Source organism: Heterodontus francisci, chromosome 14, assembly GCF_036365525.1.
Source record: "Heterodontus francisci isolate sHetFra1 chromosome 14, sHetFra1.hap1, whole genome shotgun sequence".
NCBI classification, from domain to species: Eukaryota; Metazoa; Chordata; class Chondrichthyes; order Heterodontiformes; family Heterodontidae; genus Heterodontus; species Heterodontus francisci.
The window spans coordinates 65548748-65566860 of record NC_090384.1 but is presented as its reverse complement, the minus strand read 5'-3'; the positions used below and the strand labels follow the sequence as shown (position 1 = coordinate 65566860).

Here is an 18113-nt window from a genome sequence, read left to right as displayed (position 1 = left end):
GACAAAAATAACTCATGCGTATTGCTTTCCTGGGCTATTTGCTCATTTAGTATTAATCAATATCATTCACATGATCACTATCCAAAAGTTAGTAGCATTTTACAGATTTTTATAGCAAAGCAATTAATAGTGCCAATAGAACACACATTAACTAAAACTTCCTACAATTTGAGCACACCATGCCCTCTGAATTCAAAGCATGGTGGATAATAGTCTGCTCCAATGGATGCCAAATTCTTCATGCGGCAACAAATTAAATATTAAAAGATGAAGGCAGATATAGTATTATTTATTAATTAACTACCAATGCATTTAGTAAATATTGGATCTCCCATGGCGTTGCTCACAGTAAGTTACACACTATAACGTCTAACATCCTTTTGTTACTAGCAGTACGATCCATTTTCTCATGTTTTTTGCTGTCATTATTGTCTTTTGTTTCATGCATCTGTTTTGAGATTGAGTTGTGTTCTTTTCTGTTTTTTCCTTATTTGCATTTTTCCAGTCCTGTTGGCTGACATTTTTGATGCCTCTGCTACTCTTCTCGATGTATGCATTACAGTTGGCATTGCTCCTGCTCTCTGATGGCCTTTTCTGTTATTGCGCCCCTGTTCCTTTCTCATTCCTGTTCCCCTCTTTCTCTCAACTTTAACATCCTGCTTTCCCCATCTGCTTCTCCCTTACGCCCGTTCTTCTCCTATCCAGCTCCTCTTACCTTTTTGCCTTTTCTTCACCGTGCCCACCTGTGCTTTAGTATTTTAAAAGAGCCAGTTCCTCGGCCACATCTGGACCAGCAAATATCAGATTATTGGCCTGGAACAGTGAATGGACGAGCTGCAGAGAAGCTTACCTTTAAGGCAGGAAAGGCAGAAAAGGCAGAAAACGGTGGCAAACAGAGGAGCTGGGGAGTAAGGTGTAGCAGCTGGTCAGCACATAGGCCGTAGGCAGCCTACTGAAGAGGAGAATCTGAGAACAGGAAGGAAGTGCATTTGTATACTCCCTGGGTCAGCATGTACATCAGAAAAGCAATTTGCACTGGATAGTTGGATTGGGTCAGCAATGGGAAAGGTTCCACGGGCAGAGTGCAGCCATGTGGACAAGCACAGCAATAGGAGCAGGACAGGGCGATGGTATGAACATACCTGGATTATTGTTGCTGGATTAGTTTTGAGGATTGCCCATTTTGATTCACACAAGATTTTCAGCCAATGACCTCTATGCTTAGGAAGGCTACAGAAGATATTAGCCTAATGTCTACAAGCAGCAGAGATTTGATATAAAAAATGAGTCCTTACCTTGGATCCATTCTTGTTTCTTTTTTTTGTCAGATGCACTGATCTCAAAACTCTTATCAGAGCATTTGATCAGCAAGAGGCATTTCTTCCCATCTTTGTCTGGTAGAGACTGTAATAGAAATCAAATATTTTTATTTTCACAATCTAATTGCCTTTGGTCATCAGTCAGATTTGCATATGTTTTGTACATCAGCTCCTTACGTTAATACTAAGAGACAGACCACAGCCTCTGACATTGTTCTCTAGAGACAGACATTCATTTACTGAGAGAGAATATCTTCCGTAAACATTTTTTTTTTTAAATTACCTTTGGGCTCAAATAGTTATCATCAGGAATTGAGCACACAAGGACCATTAATTTTCTGAATTTATTGAATCAGATAGGTTTGAACTAACATTTGAGGCTTTCAAATCAGCATAAAGTCATTAGTCACACTCACAAATAGCTGGCAGTCTGATGGGATATGATCTAACTTCCTCCTGAGAAATAGGAGCAGATTTTATGCATGATGCCACTGCTGTATGATTGGGGATGGGGGATGAGGAGGTGGGTGTGGTGAGGGTAGGTGGTGAGGTGCTGGTGGGAAGAGGAAGGATGAAAGAAACTTGCATATAGTAGTGTCTTTCACAACGTCAGGATGCCAAACTGCTTCACATAAAAAGAATTACTTTTTGAAGTGTATCACTGTTCTTCTGGAAGAAGTTCACTGACAGCTCAGTCTTAGACAGCAGATGAGATGACTGACTAGTAATCTGTTTTTCATGTTGCTGGTTGAGGGAGGAAAGTTGACTAGGCCATTGGGAGAACTCCCTGTATTCTTCAAATGGTGCCATGAGGCCTTATACATCCACGAGACAGGAACTGGGTTTAATGTCTCATACTAAAGACAATACTTAGGACAATGCAGCACACCCTCAGTACTGCACTGAAGGATCAGCTTACATCATGTGTTCAGGTCCAAGAGCAGGGCACAACCTTTCCACTCAGAAGCAACAAACCTCCACTATCAATAAAATAACCAACCAATACAGAAAACAACATAATTCCTATCAGGGAACTTTATTAAGAAAACATATCCAGATATTATTCATTCAGTTATTATACATTGTACTGGTAAACCATTTAGAGCAAAGTATTGCACAGTAACACTGGCCTCCTAAACCACATGAGTTAGTAGTAAAATTCTCACTAAAGACTTGTTGCTGAGATGGACTCATCAAAATCTGGCAGTTGATTTCAATTAGATTTCAGGCGAACACAGATTTGTCAAGGTTATCAGAATGAACAGGTCATTTATCGAAGTACATAAGTACACTGGAAGGTTCCCAAGAAGATTGCTATCATCAGATCTAAGTCTCCCTTTAGTATAAAGGGGTTGTACTTTTCGTACCAAGCAAGGAGGTTTCAGAAGTTACAAAGAGCTAAGGATGCAGGATTTCTCAGCTGAGAAAGTATTAACTGTTGGAAGGTTAAAAAGGCTGAGTTAATTGTTGTGGGTTCAGACCCCATTCCAGAGACTTGGGCACATAACCCAGATAGACACTTCAGTACATAACAGTAGGAGTTTTACACTGTTGGAGAGGCAGTCTTTCGGATGAGATGCTAAAGCAAGGCCCTGTCTGCTCTGAGGTGAATGTGAAAGATTCCGATGCCACTGTTCATTGCAGGGGAGTTCTTTCAATGTCCTGGCCAATATTTATCCTTTAATCAATATCACTAAACAGACCAAGAGAGAGAGAGAGGAGCATGGTGGGAGCGGAGGTTTTAAAAGCTCGCCAAAAGCCCAGAGACAGAGTCCGGAGTCAGACAGAGTGAGAGAGAGATTGGAGCACGGTGGGAGTGGAGGTTTAAAGAGTGCACCAAAAGCCCAGAGTCGGAGATTGGAGACAGAGTGAGGGAGAGTGAGAGAGAGAGAGAGAGGAGCACGGCAGGAGTGGAGCAGGGAAAGACAAAAACCGAAAAATGACATCACAGTGACATCAGAATCAACAGAGTAAGCAGGGAAGAAGCTACCTGTTTGGTGAGTACATGGTAAGTGATTAAGGTCCATTCTAATCCTAACGTTTAAAATAGTAAAGGAACTAGTGGTAAGCTTAAAAAATATATTAAAAAAGGAAAATAAAATAATTAAGTAGTTAATTAAAACACATTAAGGATTGAAGGATAGGTGATGTGTCACAGCTGCAGCATGTGGGAGCTCCTGGATGCCAGTGTGATCCAGGGCAAACATGTTTGCTGGAAGTGTTTCCGACTCGAAGAGCTTCAGCTCAGAGTCATTGAACTGACGTCCGAGCTGCAGACACTGTGACACATCAGGGAATGGGAAAGTTACCTGAACATTTTGTACCAGGAGGCAGTCACACACCTCAGGATACGGTCTTCTGATTTGGTTAGTGGTCAGAAACAGGAGAGTGTGGCTGCAGCTGAGGCAGATAAGGGGACCCATAGGGCAGGAGTCTCAGCCTTTGTGATTGTCCAACAGGTCTGAGGTTCTTACAGCTTGTTTGGATGAGAGTGGAGGCTGCAGGGTGGATGAGCAACCTGACCATGGCACCGTGGTACAAGAAGCCATTCAAGTGGAGGGAGAAAAAAGGAATGTAGTGTTAGTAGGGGACAGTATAGTTAGGGACAGTATAGTTAGGGGGATTGACACCGTTCTCTGTAGCAAAGAGCGAAAGTCCAGACGTCTGTGTTGCCTGCCCGGTGCCAGGATTCGGGACATCTCCTCAGGGCTGGAGATGAACTTACAGTTGGAGGGAGAGGATCCAGTCATCATGGTCCATGTAGGTACCAAAGACATAGGCAGGACAAGGAAAGAGGTTCTGCATAGTCAGTATGAGGAACTAGGCACCAAATTAAGAAGCACAACCTCAAAGGTAATAATCTCTGGATTATAACCCGAGACATGTGAAAACTGGCATAGGGAAAATAAGATTAGAGAAATTAATGCGTGGCTCAAAGACTGGTGTGGCAAAGTGGGTTCTGGTTTGTGGGGCACTGGTACCAGTATTGGGGAAAGTGGTGGCTGTACCGCTGGGACAGTCTACACCTGAACCGTGCTGGGGCCAGTTTTCTAGCAAGCCACATAGCTAGGGAAGAAGAGAAGGTCTTAAACTGAATAGTGGAGACAATGGATCAAATTTGGGAAGATATGGTAAATCAAGGCGTAGAGACAAGGTGAGAGAAAGATATTAATATGGGATATGATAAACAGACTATGACAGGAAAGGACAGAGCGTACAAACCTAAGAGTAGATCAACAGATAAGGCTAGAGGTTACAAAAATAATAAAAGAACACAACTAAAGACTCCGTATCTGAATGCACGTAGCATTTGAAACAAAACAGATGAACTGAGAGCGCAAATAGAAATAAATATGATTTGATAGCCATTACAGAGACATGGCTGCGGAGCGATATAGATTGGAACCTGAATATTGAAGGGTACATGGCACTTAGGAAAGGCAGAAAGCGAGGACAAGGTGGGAGGGTAGCTCTGTTAATTAATGATGGTATTAGCGCAATAGAGAGGGATGATGTAGAAGCAATTTGGGTAGAGATGAGAAATCATAAAGGCAAGAAGTCACTTGTGGGAGTGGTGTACAGGCCACCGAATATTAACTACACTGTAGGAAAGGGTATAAAGGAAGAAGTAATGGCAGCTTGTCAGAAAGGTACAGTGATAATTATAGGGGATTTTTAACCTACATATAGACTGGAAAAATCAGATGGTCAGAGGTAGCCTAAATGAGGAGTACATAGAATGTTTTCAGGATAATTTCTTGGACCAATACTTTCTGGAGCCAACCAACCAGAGAGCAGGCTATACTAGACCTGGTATTGTGCAACAAGATAGGATTAATTAATGACCTCATAGTTAAGATGCCCCTAGGTAGCAGCGATTATAATATGATTGAATTTTACATTCAGTTTGAGGGAGATGCAATGGCAGACATTGAAGGGGATATTTCAGAATACACAGAATAGGCACATTTTAATGAGAAAGAAAAATTCCAAGGGTGGGAACCACCATCCGTAGTTAACTAAAACATATAAAGATAGTATCAAACTTAAAGAAAAAGCATAGAATTGCACAAAGATGGATGGCAGGTCAGAAGATTGGACAGAATATAAAAAAGAGCAAAGAATGACAAAGATTGATAAGGAAGGTAAAATTAGAGTACAAGGGGAAGCTAGCTAGAAATATAAAGACAGATAGTAAGAGTTTCTATAGGTATTTAAAAAAGGAAAGTTAACAAAGTGAGCGTTGGTCCGATAAAAAGTTAGTCTGGGGAATTAATAATGGATAATAAGGAGATGGCAAATGAATTGAACAGATATTTAGCATTGGTCTTCACTACTGAGGATACAAGTAACATCCCAGTATTAGCTGCAAGACATGAAATGGAAGGGAGGGAGAAACTCAAGAAAATTACAATCACCAGGGAAGTGGTACTGAACAAACTGTTGGAGCTGCGGGCTGACTAGTCCCCGGGGCCTGATGGACTTCATCCTAGGGTCTTAAAAGAAGTGGCTAGTGAGATAGTTGATGCGTTAGTTTTAATTTTCCAAAATTCCCTAAATTCAGGGAAGGTTCCATTAGATTGGAAAATAGCAAATGTAACTCTTTTATTCAAAAAGGGAGACAGAAAGCAGGGAACTACAGGCCAGTTAGTTTAACATCTGTCTTAAGGAAAATGTTAGAAGCTATTATTAAAGACGTTAGAGCAGGGCATTTAGAAAAAAATTAAGGTAATCAGACAGAGTCAACATGGTTTTGTGAAAGGGAAATCATGATTAACCAATTTATTGGAGTTCTTTGAGGGAGTTACATGTGCTGTGGATAAAGGGGAACCGGTGGATGTATTGTACTTAGATTTCCAGAAGACATTTGATAAGGTGCCACATCAAAGGTTATGGCAGAAAATAAAAGCTCATGGTGTAGGGGGTAACATATTAGCATGGAAAGAGATTGGCTAACTAACAGGAAACAAAGAGTAGGCATCAATGGGTCATTTTCTTGTTGGCAAAATGTAAGGAGTGGTGTGCCACAGGGAACTGTGCTGGGCCTCAACTTTTTACAATTTATATAAATGACGGACAAAGGGACCATAGGTATGGTTGCTAAATTTGCTGATGACACAAAGATAGGTAGGAAGGTAAGTTGTGAAGAGGTCATAAGGAAGCTATAAAGGGATATAGATAGGTTAAGTGAATGGGCAAAGACCTGGCAAATGGAGCAAATTTGGGAAAATGTGAAATTGTCAATTTTGGCAGAAAGAATAAAAAAGCATATAATCTAAATGGTGAGAGATTGCAGAGCTCTGGGATGCAGAGGGATCTGGTGTCCTCGTGCATGAATCGCAAAGGGTTAGTATGCAGGTACAACGAGTAATTAGGAAAGCTAATAGAATGTTATCATTTATCACGAGAGGAATTGAATACAAAAGTAGGGAGGTTATACTTCAGCTATACAGGGCATTGGTGAGACCACATCTGAAGTACTGTGTACAGTACTGGTATCCTTATTTAAGGAAGGATGTAAATGCTTTGGAGGCAGTACAGAGAAGGTTTACTGGACCAATATCTAGAATGGGCGGGCTGTCTTATGAGGAAAGATTGGATAGGCTAGGCTTGTATCCGCTGGAATTTAGAAGAGTAAGAGGCAACTTGATTGAAACATATAAGATCCTGAGGGGTCTTGACCTTGTGCATGTGGAATGGATGTTTCCCCTTGTGGGAGAATCTAGAACTAGAGGTCACTGTTTAAAAATAAGGGGTCGCCCATTTAAGACAGAGATGAGGAGAATTTATTTCTCTGAGGGTCGCGAGTCTTTGGAATTCTCTTCCTCAAAAGGTGGTGGAAGCAGAGTCTTTGAATATTTTTAAGACAGAGGTAGATAGATTCTTGATAAGCAAGGGGGTGAAAGGTTATCGGGGTAGGTGGAAATGTGGAGTAATCAGTTCAGCCATGAACTTATTGAATGGCAGAGCAGGCTCGAAGGGCCGAGTGGCCTACTCCGGCTCCTAATTCATATGTTTGTAGATTATCTGGTTATTTATCTCATTGCTGTTTGTGGGACCTTGCTGTGCCCAAATTGGCTGCTGCATTTCCCTACAGTACAACAATGAGTTGTTGGCTGTGAAGTAACTTTAAGTCCTGAGCTCACGATAAGCACTAAAGAAGTGCAAGATTTTTTCTTCACATTATGTAACAACTCATGATTGAGAACCGAGATAAAAAAAAGTAACCATATTACAGCATTGAAAGATAACATAAGTGCAAGGTTAATTGATCCAGAATGAGAAGGAAACAACCAAAGAAAGAAAACAATTTTACTTCAAGAATAATTTCAAATATATCATCCTAAACAATCCTCTTTCATAACTCATTATGATCTGCATGGGCAAAATACCTCATTCAGATATGTCTTTATTTGGTGGGGAATGATACAATAGGTGAGTGGATTATGCTCCTGCAGAATCATTCAGCTGAGCAATCAATGGCACTTATGCACCTATTGTCTATTTACAGAGTATCTAAGAGGTTTGGATCATCTATTCCTTACTTGGTTACAAAACTTTGATAGGATTTGCAGCCAACATAGGGCTGCAGAGCTGGGCACTGGAGACACCCATAGTGACAGTTACTACACTGGGTTAGTCAGAAAATACTCTACTATTAGGTAATGAGTAAATTGTTAATCGCACTGACCATACCCTTTTAGCAAGCTTACTTATAGCAGGCACTCCCCAACTGCAAGAGAAAGGGAATTGAGGAAACATGGGAGAGGGTGGGAAACAGTCTTTTAGGACAAGCTTCACAAACTTTTGTGTTTGAAGGGCTCCTTTTCAATGGATTAGTAATCACAGACCCCGATCTAAATTATACTATATAATACACATAATAAAAAAAGTGCTGCATGTAAAGAGTGTTTTAATAATTCTTTTGGGCCTCCTTATCTCGAGAGACAATGGATACGCGCCTGGAGGTGGTCAGTGGTTTGTGAAGCAGCGCCTGGAGTGGCTATAAAGGCCAATTCTGGAGTGACAGGCTCTTCCACAGGTGCTGCAGAGAAATTTGTTTGTTGGGGCTGTTGCACAGTTGGCTCTCCCCTTGCGCCTCTGTCTTTTTTCCTGCCAACTACTAAGTCTCTTCGACACGCCACAATTTAGCCCTGTCTTTATGGCTGCCCGCCAGCTCTGGCGAATGCTGGCAACTGACTCCCACGACTTGTGATCAATGTCACACGATTTCATGTCGCGTTTGCAGACGTCTTTATAACGGAGACATGGACGGCCGGTGGGTCTGATACCAGTGGCGAGCTCGCTGTACAATGTGTCTTTGGGGATCCTGCCATCTTCCATGCGGCTCACATGGCCAAGCCATCTCAAGCGCCGCTGACTCAGTAGTGTGTATAAGCTGGGGATGTTGGCCGCTTCAAGGACTTCTGTGTTGGAGATATAGTCCTGCCACCTGATGCCAAGTATTCTCCGAAGGCAGCGAAGATGGAATGAATTGAGACGTCGCTCTTGGCTGGCATACGTTGTCCAGGCCTCGCTGCCGTAGAGCAAGGTACTGAGGACACAGGCCTGATACACTCGGACTTTTGTGTTCCGTGTCAGTGCGCCATTTTCCCACACTCTCTTGGCCAGTCTGAACATAGCAGTGGAAGCCTTACCCATGCGCTTGTTGATTTCTGCATCTAGAGACAGGTTACTGGTGATAGTTGAGCCTAGGTAGGTGAACTCTTGAACCACTTCCAGAGCGTGGTCGCCAATATTGATGGATGGAGCATTTCTGACATCCTGCCCCATGATGTTCGTTTTCTTGAGGCTGATGGTTAGGCCAAATTCATTGCAGGCAGACGCAAACCTGTCGATGAGACTCTGCAGGCATTCTTCAGTGTGAGATGTTAAAGCAGCATCGTCAGCAAAGAGGAGTTCTCTGATGAGGACTTTCCGTACTTTGGACTTCGCTCTTAGACGGGCAAGGTTGAACAACCTGCCCCCTGATCTTGTGTGGAGGAAAATTCCTTCTTCAGAGGATTTGAACGCATGTGAAAGCAGCAGGGAGAAGAAAATCCCAAAAAAAGTGTGGGTGCGAGAACACAGCCCTGTTTCACACCACTCAGGATAGGAAAGGGCTCTGATGAGGAGCCACCATGTTGAATTGTGCCTTTCATATTGTCATGGAATGAGGTGATGATACTTAGTAGCTTTGGTGGACATCCGATCTTTTCTAGTAGTCTGAAGAGACCACGTCTGCTGACGAGGTCAAAGGCTTTGGTGAGATCAATGAAAGCAATGTAGAGGGGCATCTGTTGTTCACGGCATTTCTCCTGTATCTGATGAAGGGAGAACAGCATGTCAATAGTCGATCTCTCTGCACGAAAGCCACACTGTGCCTCAGGGTAGACGCGCTCGGCCAGCTTCTGGAGCCTGTTCAGAGCGACTCGAGCAAAGACTTTCCCCACTATGCTGAGCAGGGAGATTCCACGGTAGTTGTTGCAGTCACCGCGGTCACCTTTGTTTTTATAGAGGGTGATGATGTTGGCATCGCGCATGTCCTGGGGTACTGCTCCCTCGTCCCAGCACAGGCATAGCAGTTCATGTAGTGCTGAGAGTATAGCAGGCTTGGCACTCTTGATTATTTCAGGGGTAATGCTGTCCTTCCCAGGGGCTTTTCCGCTGGCTAGGGAATCAATGGCATCACTGAGTTCCGATTTGGTTGGCTGTATGTCCAGCTCATCCATGACTGGTAGAGGCTGGGCTGCATTGAGGGCAGTCTCAGTGACAGCATTCTCCCTGGAGTACAGTTCTAGGTAGTGCTCAACCCAGCGGTCCATCTGTTTGCGTTGGTCAGTGATTATGTCCCCCGATTTAGATTTGAGGGGGGTGATCTTCTTGATGGTTGGCCCAAGAGCTCTCTTCATGCCATCATACATTCCTCTGATGTTTCCGGTGTCTGAGGCCAGCTGAATATGACTGCATAGGTGTTGCCAGTAGTCGTTTGCGCAACGCCTAGCTGTTCTTTGTGCAGTACTTCTGGCTGCTTTAAGTGCTGCGGATGTTAAATCGCTGGGGGCTTTCTTGTAGTTCAAAAGTGCAATGCGCTTAGCGGCTATGACAGGTTCCAGCTCTTCATTATGAGATTGAAACCAGTCTGCATTTCTCTTCGCACTTTTGCCGTAGGTGGTCAAAGCTGACTCATAGATGGCGTCTCTGATGTGGGCCCACTTGGTCTCAGCATCCCCTGTGGGAGTGTTTTGAAGGGCTGTTACAAGTGAATTTAGAAATTTTTGTAACAGCTGTGGGTGAGAAATTCTGCTCGTGTTGATGCGCGGGTGGCCCTTCTGCTTGGAATGATGCAACTTCTTTGGTCTGAGTCTAACCTTGCTGCACACCAGGGAGTGGTCGGTGTCGCAGTCCGCACTGTGGAAGCTGCGTGTGATTTGAACACTGTTTAAGGCGGCTCGCCTTGTGACAATGAGGTCTAGCTGGTGCCAACGACGTGATCTTGGGTGCCTCCATGAAACCTGGTGACAGGGTTTAGTGTGAAAGAACGAGTTGGTGATGCAGAGGTTATGATAGGTACACAACTCAAGCAGTCTCTGCCCGTTCTCATTCATCCTTCCAACGCCATAGCGCCCAAGGCAGGAGGGCCATGAGTCATGGTCGGCCCCAACCCTGGCATTAAAGTCCCCCAGCAGGAATAGGTGTTCGGTGTTGGGGATGCTGCTAATGATGTTATGGAGTTGTTCATAGAACTGGTCTTTAGCTTCAGGTGCGGAACAGAGTGTTGGAGCATAGATGCTGAGTAGGTGTACTGGACCAGAGGTGGTGAGCAGTCGGATGGACAGTATGCGTTCCGAGCCATTTGAGGGAGGCTCTATCATGCTGAGCAAGGAGTTTCTGATGGCGAAGCCCACTCCATGCTGTCTTGGTTCTTCAGGATCCCTGCCCTGCCAGAAGAAGGTGTAGTCTTGCTCTGCTAGAGAGCCACTCGCGGGGAGGCGAGTCTCCTGAAGTGCTGCAATGTCCACATTGAGTCTACTCAGCTCGTTGTTAATGATGGCGGTCTTCCGAGAATCGTTGATTTGTGTAAGGTCTTCCGACAGGCCAGGACACATAGTTCTGACGTTCCAGCTTGCAAAGCGAAGGGCTGGTACCTTCTTTCCTTTTTTCATGTTGTTTGGTGCGGTGTATCAGTCCACCTTTCGGGCAATGACCCTGAGCTCCAAGCACCCATTGAAGCAGGCAGACTGTGGCGGGACAGAACCTTATTGACCGGGGGCTGCCCGGTTTGAGGCGGGCGGTAGCTGTCCAGTGAGGTGCAATGACCTCTCCCACCGACAAAGGCAACCCGTGGCGCCCAGTTTCTACGCCAATTTATCTGGACTTATAACCCGTAACTGCTGCCTTCCGTGTTGTTTCAGTCGCTGTGAGGCAACTATGGAGTGACCTCTCCATGGCGCATGCCTGGGCAAATTTATGGAGGTTGAGAGTTGCCCAGTCGTCAAAACCCCCCTCTCGGCCTTTCTGGTGGGGTCCAAAGGAGTGCAGGACACGATTTTAATGCTTTTAAGAAAACAGTAGGTATCAGTGAGATGGGTGTGCCTGCTTCTCATTGCAGAGTCTGTGTATCCTTGGCAGGAGCACGGGGCGGGAGGAAAGCAGAGCCGGAGAGACCAGGAGCCCAGTGAGAACACTATGGGAGCAGGGGAGAGCAGGAGCATTGAGAAGCAGAATACATCTCTTGCTGACGCTCATTTGCTTACTGTTGACCGTGACACCCTGAGCAGTCGCCCACATCTCTCACTTGTATGGCCTGCGTCACAGTCCCACTGGTAAATCTCGAGGACACCCAAGGGTCTGCAGACCCCAGTCTGAGTACCAATGTTCGAGGACACAGTGGGTATGTTAGTGTAGTGCTTATGTTACTGAACTAGTAATTCAGAGATCTGGACTAATAATTCAAATTCAAATGAGAGTTCAAATTCCACAGTGACAGTTAGAGAATTTGGATTCAGCTCAAAAAACATTCATGAAATTTAAAAAAGCTAGCATCAATAAAAGTGGCCATGAAACTGATTGATGGTCATAAAAACACAGCTACTTCACTAATGTCCTTAGGGAAGGAAGCCTGCTGTCCTTAAATAAAAACAAGAAATGCTGGAAACACTCAGCAGGTCTGGCAGCATCTGTGGAAAGAGAAGCAGAGTTAACGTTTTGGGTCAGTGACCCTTCTGCTGTCCTTACCCTGTCTGGCCTACATGTGACTTCAGTCTAGCATTGCCAGTTCAGGTTGGAGCCATTCCTGGAGGTTTGATCAAGTGACACTTGCAAATATCACTGCATTTGATCTCTCCAGTTTTCTTGCCTTATCCACAAATAATGTAATATAACTAATAAGTTAATTATAATGGTTTGGGTATTGCACATTTTAAACATTTAATCTATTGTACTTCCTGTTGTGCATATCTGAGATTGCTAAATATAGCAGAAATTAAAAGTACTGGCAACAGAATAGTTAACTCACAGCTCTAACCATTTTGGGTTTTACAGTGTTAGCACTTTTAAAAAAAATGCAAACTTGGCTCTATTTTTGTCTGAAGGCCTTTTTTGTCACTGATGCAGTTTGTAACACTTAGGTTCATTTACCTCCACATAGCATTTGGAGCTCAACAAAATATCTCCTTTTTTCTCTTTCAGATCTTCACCAACATAATATGAAATTACATCAGGCTTCAGTAAAAACCAGCGCTCATTCCAGTTCTTCCTTTTATGTCCTTTTTTCCACATATAACCCTATTTAAAAGATAACAATGCAGCATTAATTTGAACATAAGAGACAGTTAGCTATAATTACAGCTCATGGAATTGAAAGCATATTACTGACCTGGTTAGGCAGTAGGAAGCAAACAATATTGGAAGGAAGTGACCAGTGGTGTCCCTCAAGGATCTGAGCTGGGGCCTCAATATTCACCATAATTAGTAATGACTTAGATTACACAACAACAAACCATATACCCAAGTTTTCTGATGTCTCAAAGATTGGTGCCATGGTAAGCAGTGCAGATAGAAGCATAAAATTATAAAAGATACATTGATAGATTAAGTGAGTGGACAAAACTGTGCCAGGTGGATTTGTAAGAGCAAGGTCGGCTATGTGAGACGAAAAATTGATAGATCAGAGTACTTTTTTTAATGGTAAAAAGCTAGGAACAGTGGAGGTCCAAACAGATATAGGCATTCCCCCCACCCCCATGTAGACAGGTCACTAAACTCTCTTCTGCAAAAAAACAGTGATTGCTAGCTCAAATAATTATTTTAAATCTGAGATTGATAGATTTTTGGCACTTAAGATATTAGGGGATATGGAGCAAATACGAGTGGATGAAGTTAGGTCACAGATCAGTCATGATCTCACTGAATGGCCAACTCCTATTCCCATGTTCCTATAACTAATAACCACATGACTTGAACATCTGAATTTATACAAGCAGCTCCATGTGAATGACAGCCACAAATTCAGGAATTACAGCTCCTAAATTTACTTACTGAAGGACGAGTAAGGAATAAATGGAGTCACCACTACCAGGACCAATCAATGGTTCAATGCTTTATCATTTTGAAAGCTGAAGTTTTAAAATGCTGTAACGTGTTTTTCTACATGTACCATGCAAAGATCCACCGTAGGTGCTTTAATTGTCGAAAATCAGCATCAGTATTATTTGTACAAGGCAACAACTAGAGACTGAAAACTTCAGACCTTTCAGATGTACTCCCTCCTCCCCATATTTTTAAGTAACCTTCTTTCACCTCCATTGATTTCTCCTTGGCCTCCCTTATTCTCCTCCTGAAAACAGGAAGACTGTAGCATAGTGGCAATGTTACTGGACTCATCATCCAGAGGCCTGCACTAATGCTCCACAGACATGAGTGCAAATACCACAATGGCAGGTAGAGGAATTTAAATTCAATTAATTTATAAATCTTGAATAAAAAGCTAGTCTCAGTAATTATCACCATGAAACTACCAGATTGTCGTAAAAACTCATCAGATTCACTAATGTACTTCAGGGAAGGAAATCTGCTGTCCTCACCCAGTCTGGCCTACATCTAACTCCAGACCCACAGCAATGTGGCTGACTCTTAATTGCCCTCTGAAATGGCCTAGCAAGCCACTCAATTGTATCAAGCTGCTACAGAAAAGTCAAAGAGGAATAAAACCAGATGGATTACCTGACATTGCCTGGCACCAGATATGACAAAGGTACATCCTGCCCAGCCAGCCCTGCAAAGTCCTCCTCAGTAACATCTGGAGATGTGTCAAAATTGGGAGAACTGTCCCATACCCACCAAATCAAACCTTACAGCCAATGTCCCTGACTCCTCCATAACCATCCCTGGGTATGCCCTGTCCCATCAGTAGGGCACAGGTGGTGGCACAGTGTGGTATGCAGTCAGGAGGGAGTGGCCCTGGAAGTGCTCAACATTAACTCTGGACCCCCATGAAGTCTCATGGCATCAGGTCAAACATGGACAAGGAAACCTCCTACTTATTACCACCTTCCCTCACCTGATGGATCAGTGCTCCTCCATGCTGAACACCAATTGGAAGCAGCACTGAGGATAGAAAGGGCCTAGAACGTTCTCTGGGTGGGGAACTTCAATGTCCATCACCAAGAGTGATTTGATAGCACCACTACTCCAAGCTGGACGAGTCCTTAAGGACATATCTGCCAGACTGGGCCTGCATCAGGTAGTGACAGAACCAACAAAAGAGGGAAAAACCTACTTGACCTCATCCTCACCAATCTACCTATCACAGATGCATCTGTCCATGACAGTATTGGTAGGAATGACCACCGTAAATCTTCACACTGAGGACACTTTCCATTGTGTTGTGTGGCACCACTACCACGCTAAATGGGATAGATTCAGAACACATCTAGCAGCTCAAAACTGGGCATCCAAGAGCCACTGTGAAACCATGAGCAGCAGAATTGTATTCAACCACACTCTGTAAACTCATGGTCTGGCATATCCCTCAATCTGTCATTACTATTAAACTATGGGACCAACCTTGGTTCAATGACGAGTGCAGGAAAGTATGCCAGGAGAAGCACCAGACATACCTAAAAATGAGATTCCAACCTGCTGAAGCTACAACACAGGACTATATGTATGCTAAATAGCAGAGGCAGCATGCTGAACAGAGTTAGGTGATCCCACAACCAATGGATCAGATCCAAGCTCTGCAGTGCTGCTACGTCCGGTCATTAATGGAGGCGGACAATTAGACAACTAAATGGAGGAGGAGGTTCCACAAACCCTATCCTCAATGATGGAGGAGCCCAGCACATCAGTGCAAAAGATAAGGCTGAAGCATGTGCAACCATCTTCAGCCAGAAGTGCCGAATGGATGATCCATCTCAGCCTCCTCCTGAGGTCCCTAGCATCGCGGATGCCAGTCTTCAGCCAATTTGATTCATTCCACATGATACCAAGAAATAGTTGAACGCTCTGGGCACAGCTGTATTACTTGATTTGCTCCAGAACTAGCCAGGCCCCTAGCCAGGCTGTTCCAGTACAGCTACAATATTAGCATCTCACTGACAATGTGGAAAATTTCCCAGGTATGTCCTGTGCTCAAACAGGATAAATCAGATCTGCTCAATTACAGTCCATCAGTCTACTCTCAATCAACAAAGCGATGCAAGACATCAACAGTTCTATCAAGCAGCACTTACAGAGCAATAACCTGCTCACCGATGCTCAGTTTGGGTTTCACCAGAGCCACTCCACTCATGACCTCATTACAGCCGTAGTCCAAACATGGACAAAAGAACAGAATTCCAGAGATGAGGTGAGGGTGACTGCCCTTGATATCAATGCAGCATTTGACGGAGTGTGGCATCAAGGAGCCCTAGCAAAATTGAAATCAATGGGAATCAGAGAGAAAACTCTCCACTGGATGGAGTGATAGCCAACTCAAAGGAAGATGATCTTGGTTATTGGAAGCCAATCATCTCAGCCCCAGGACATGGCTGCAAGAGTTCCTCAGGGCAGTGTCCCAGACCCAACCATTTTCAGGTACTTCATCAATGACCTTCCCGCCATCATAAGGTCAGAGGTGAGGATGTTCACTGATGATTGCACAATGGTCAGCACCATTCACATCTCCTCAAGTACAGAAGCAGTCCATGTTCACATGCAGCACAACCTAGACAACGTTCAGGCTTGGGATGATGAGTGGCAAGTAATATTCGTGTCACACAACTGCCAGACAATGACCATCTGCAACAAGAGAGAATCCAACCAACTCCCCTTTGATGGTCAACAGCACTACCATCACTGAATCCCCCACCAACAACATCCTGAGGTTACCATTGACCAGAAACATAACCGGACCAACCACATAAATACTGTGGCTACAAGAGCAGGTCAGAGGCTGGGAATGCTGCGTCGTGTAACTCACCTTCTGGCTCCTCAAGGCACAAGTCAGGAGTGTGATGGAATACGCTCCACTTGCCTGGATGAGTGCTGCTCCATCAACACTCAAGATACTTGACACCATCCGAGACAAAGCGTCCCGCTTGATCGACACCCCATTCACCACCTTCAACATTCGCTCCCTCCACCACCGGCGCACAGTTGCAGCAGTGTGTACCACCTACAAGATGCACTGCAGCAACTCACCAAGGCTCCTTAGACAGCACCTTACAAACCCATGACCTCTACTTGCTAGAAGAACATTGGCAGCAAATGATGGGAACACCACCACCTGCAAGTTCCCCTCCAAGCCACACACCGTCCTGACTTGGAATTATAGCACCATTCCTTCACTGTTGCTTGGTCAAAATTTTGAAACTCCCTTCCTAACAGCACCATGTGCGTACCTATACCCCAAGGACTACAGTGTTTGAAAAAGGCGGCTCACCACCACCTTCTCAAGGGCTATTAGGGAAGGGCAATAAATGCTGGCCTTGCCAGAGACACTCATATCCCATGAACAAATAAAGGAAAAAACACTGGGACTAAGTATCAACCTGAATGATGATCTGAATTGGACCAACTGTCGTTAGCCAAAATTATACACATGCCTTAAGTGTTCCTGCTGTCACAGTAGCTGCCCCATTAGTGTCTGCAACCTGTTGACTTCAGCCTCGGTGACAGTAGAAGTGGAAACCCAGAAAACTCTCAGAAGATGAACAGCTTCAAAAAAAGCCAACATCTCTTAAAACATCCGCCAACTCAAGCCGGGTGTCTCTGAATAAGTTAAATTCCACTATATTATATGGCATTGCAGAATTTTTTTTTAAAATTAGGATATAAACAGAAATGCTGGAAACAATCAATAGGTCTGACTGCACCTGTGGAGAGACAAAGCAAGTTAACATTCCAGGTTGATGACCTTTCATCAAAACTGTTTTTATTTCAGATTTGCAACATCCACTGTATTTTTCTTTTTGTCTTTACTGGAGTTTAGAGATCATCTTTCACTATTTGGCAAGTTATATGTGAACAATCAAAACCTAATGTCCTTTGTTACAACACTGGAAACAAGCAATTGCACTATGAATGCAATAACATGAGCCTGTCATAAACTGCAGATATACCTATTAAAGCCCACTTTCTAAGTTTATAATGCCAGCACGGAGCCTTCCCTGCCAGCTATGTACAGCGGGAAATCAGTGATTTTTTTTACCCATTAAGAGATAAGCTCAAAAATGTTGTCAGTGTAAAATGCTGCAGGTTGGCATGTATGCTTTTAGGTCTGTCTATACCCAGTAAACATGGCCTTTATTT

At 43.9% G+C, this 18113-nt stretch overlaps 1 protein-coding gene across 1 annotated transcript in view; it reads right to left on the bottom strand.

The window, feature by feature from the left end:
* The window catches only part of swap70b (switching B cell complex subunit SWAP70b), a 155072-nt gene that overhangs the window by 59516 nt on the left and 77443 nt on the right, over positions 1–18113 (bottom strand). The window contains exons 5-6 of the mRNA XM_068046386.1: positions 12960–13106; positions 1296–1404 (exon numbers count right to left, since the gene is read on the bottom strand). Of these exons, the coding sequence (XP_067902487.1) occupies positions 1296–1404; positions 12960–13106 (256 nt within the window). The remainder of the gene's footprint in view (positions 1–1295; positions 1405–12959; positions 13107–18113) is intronic.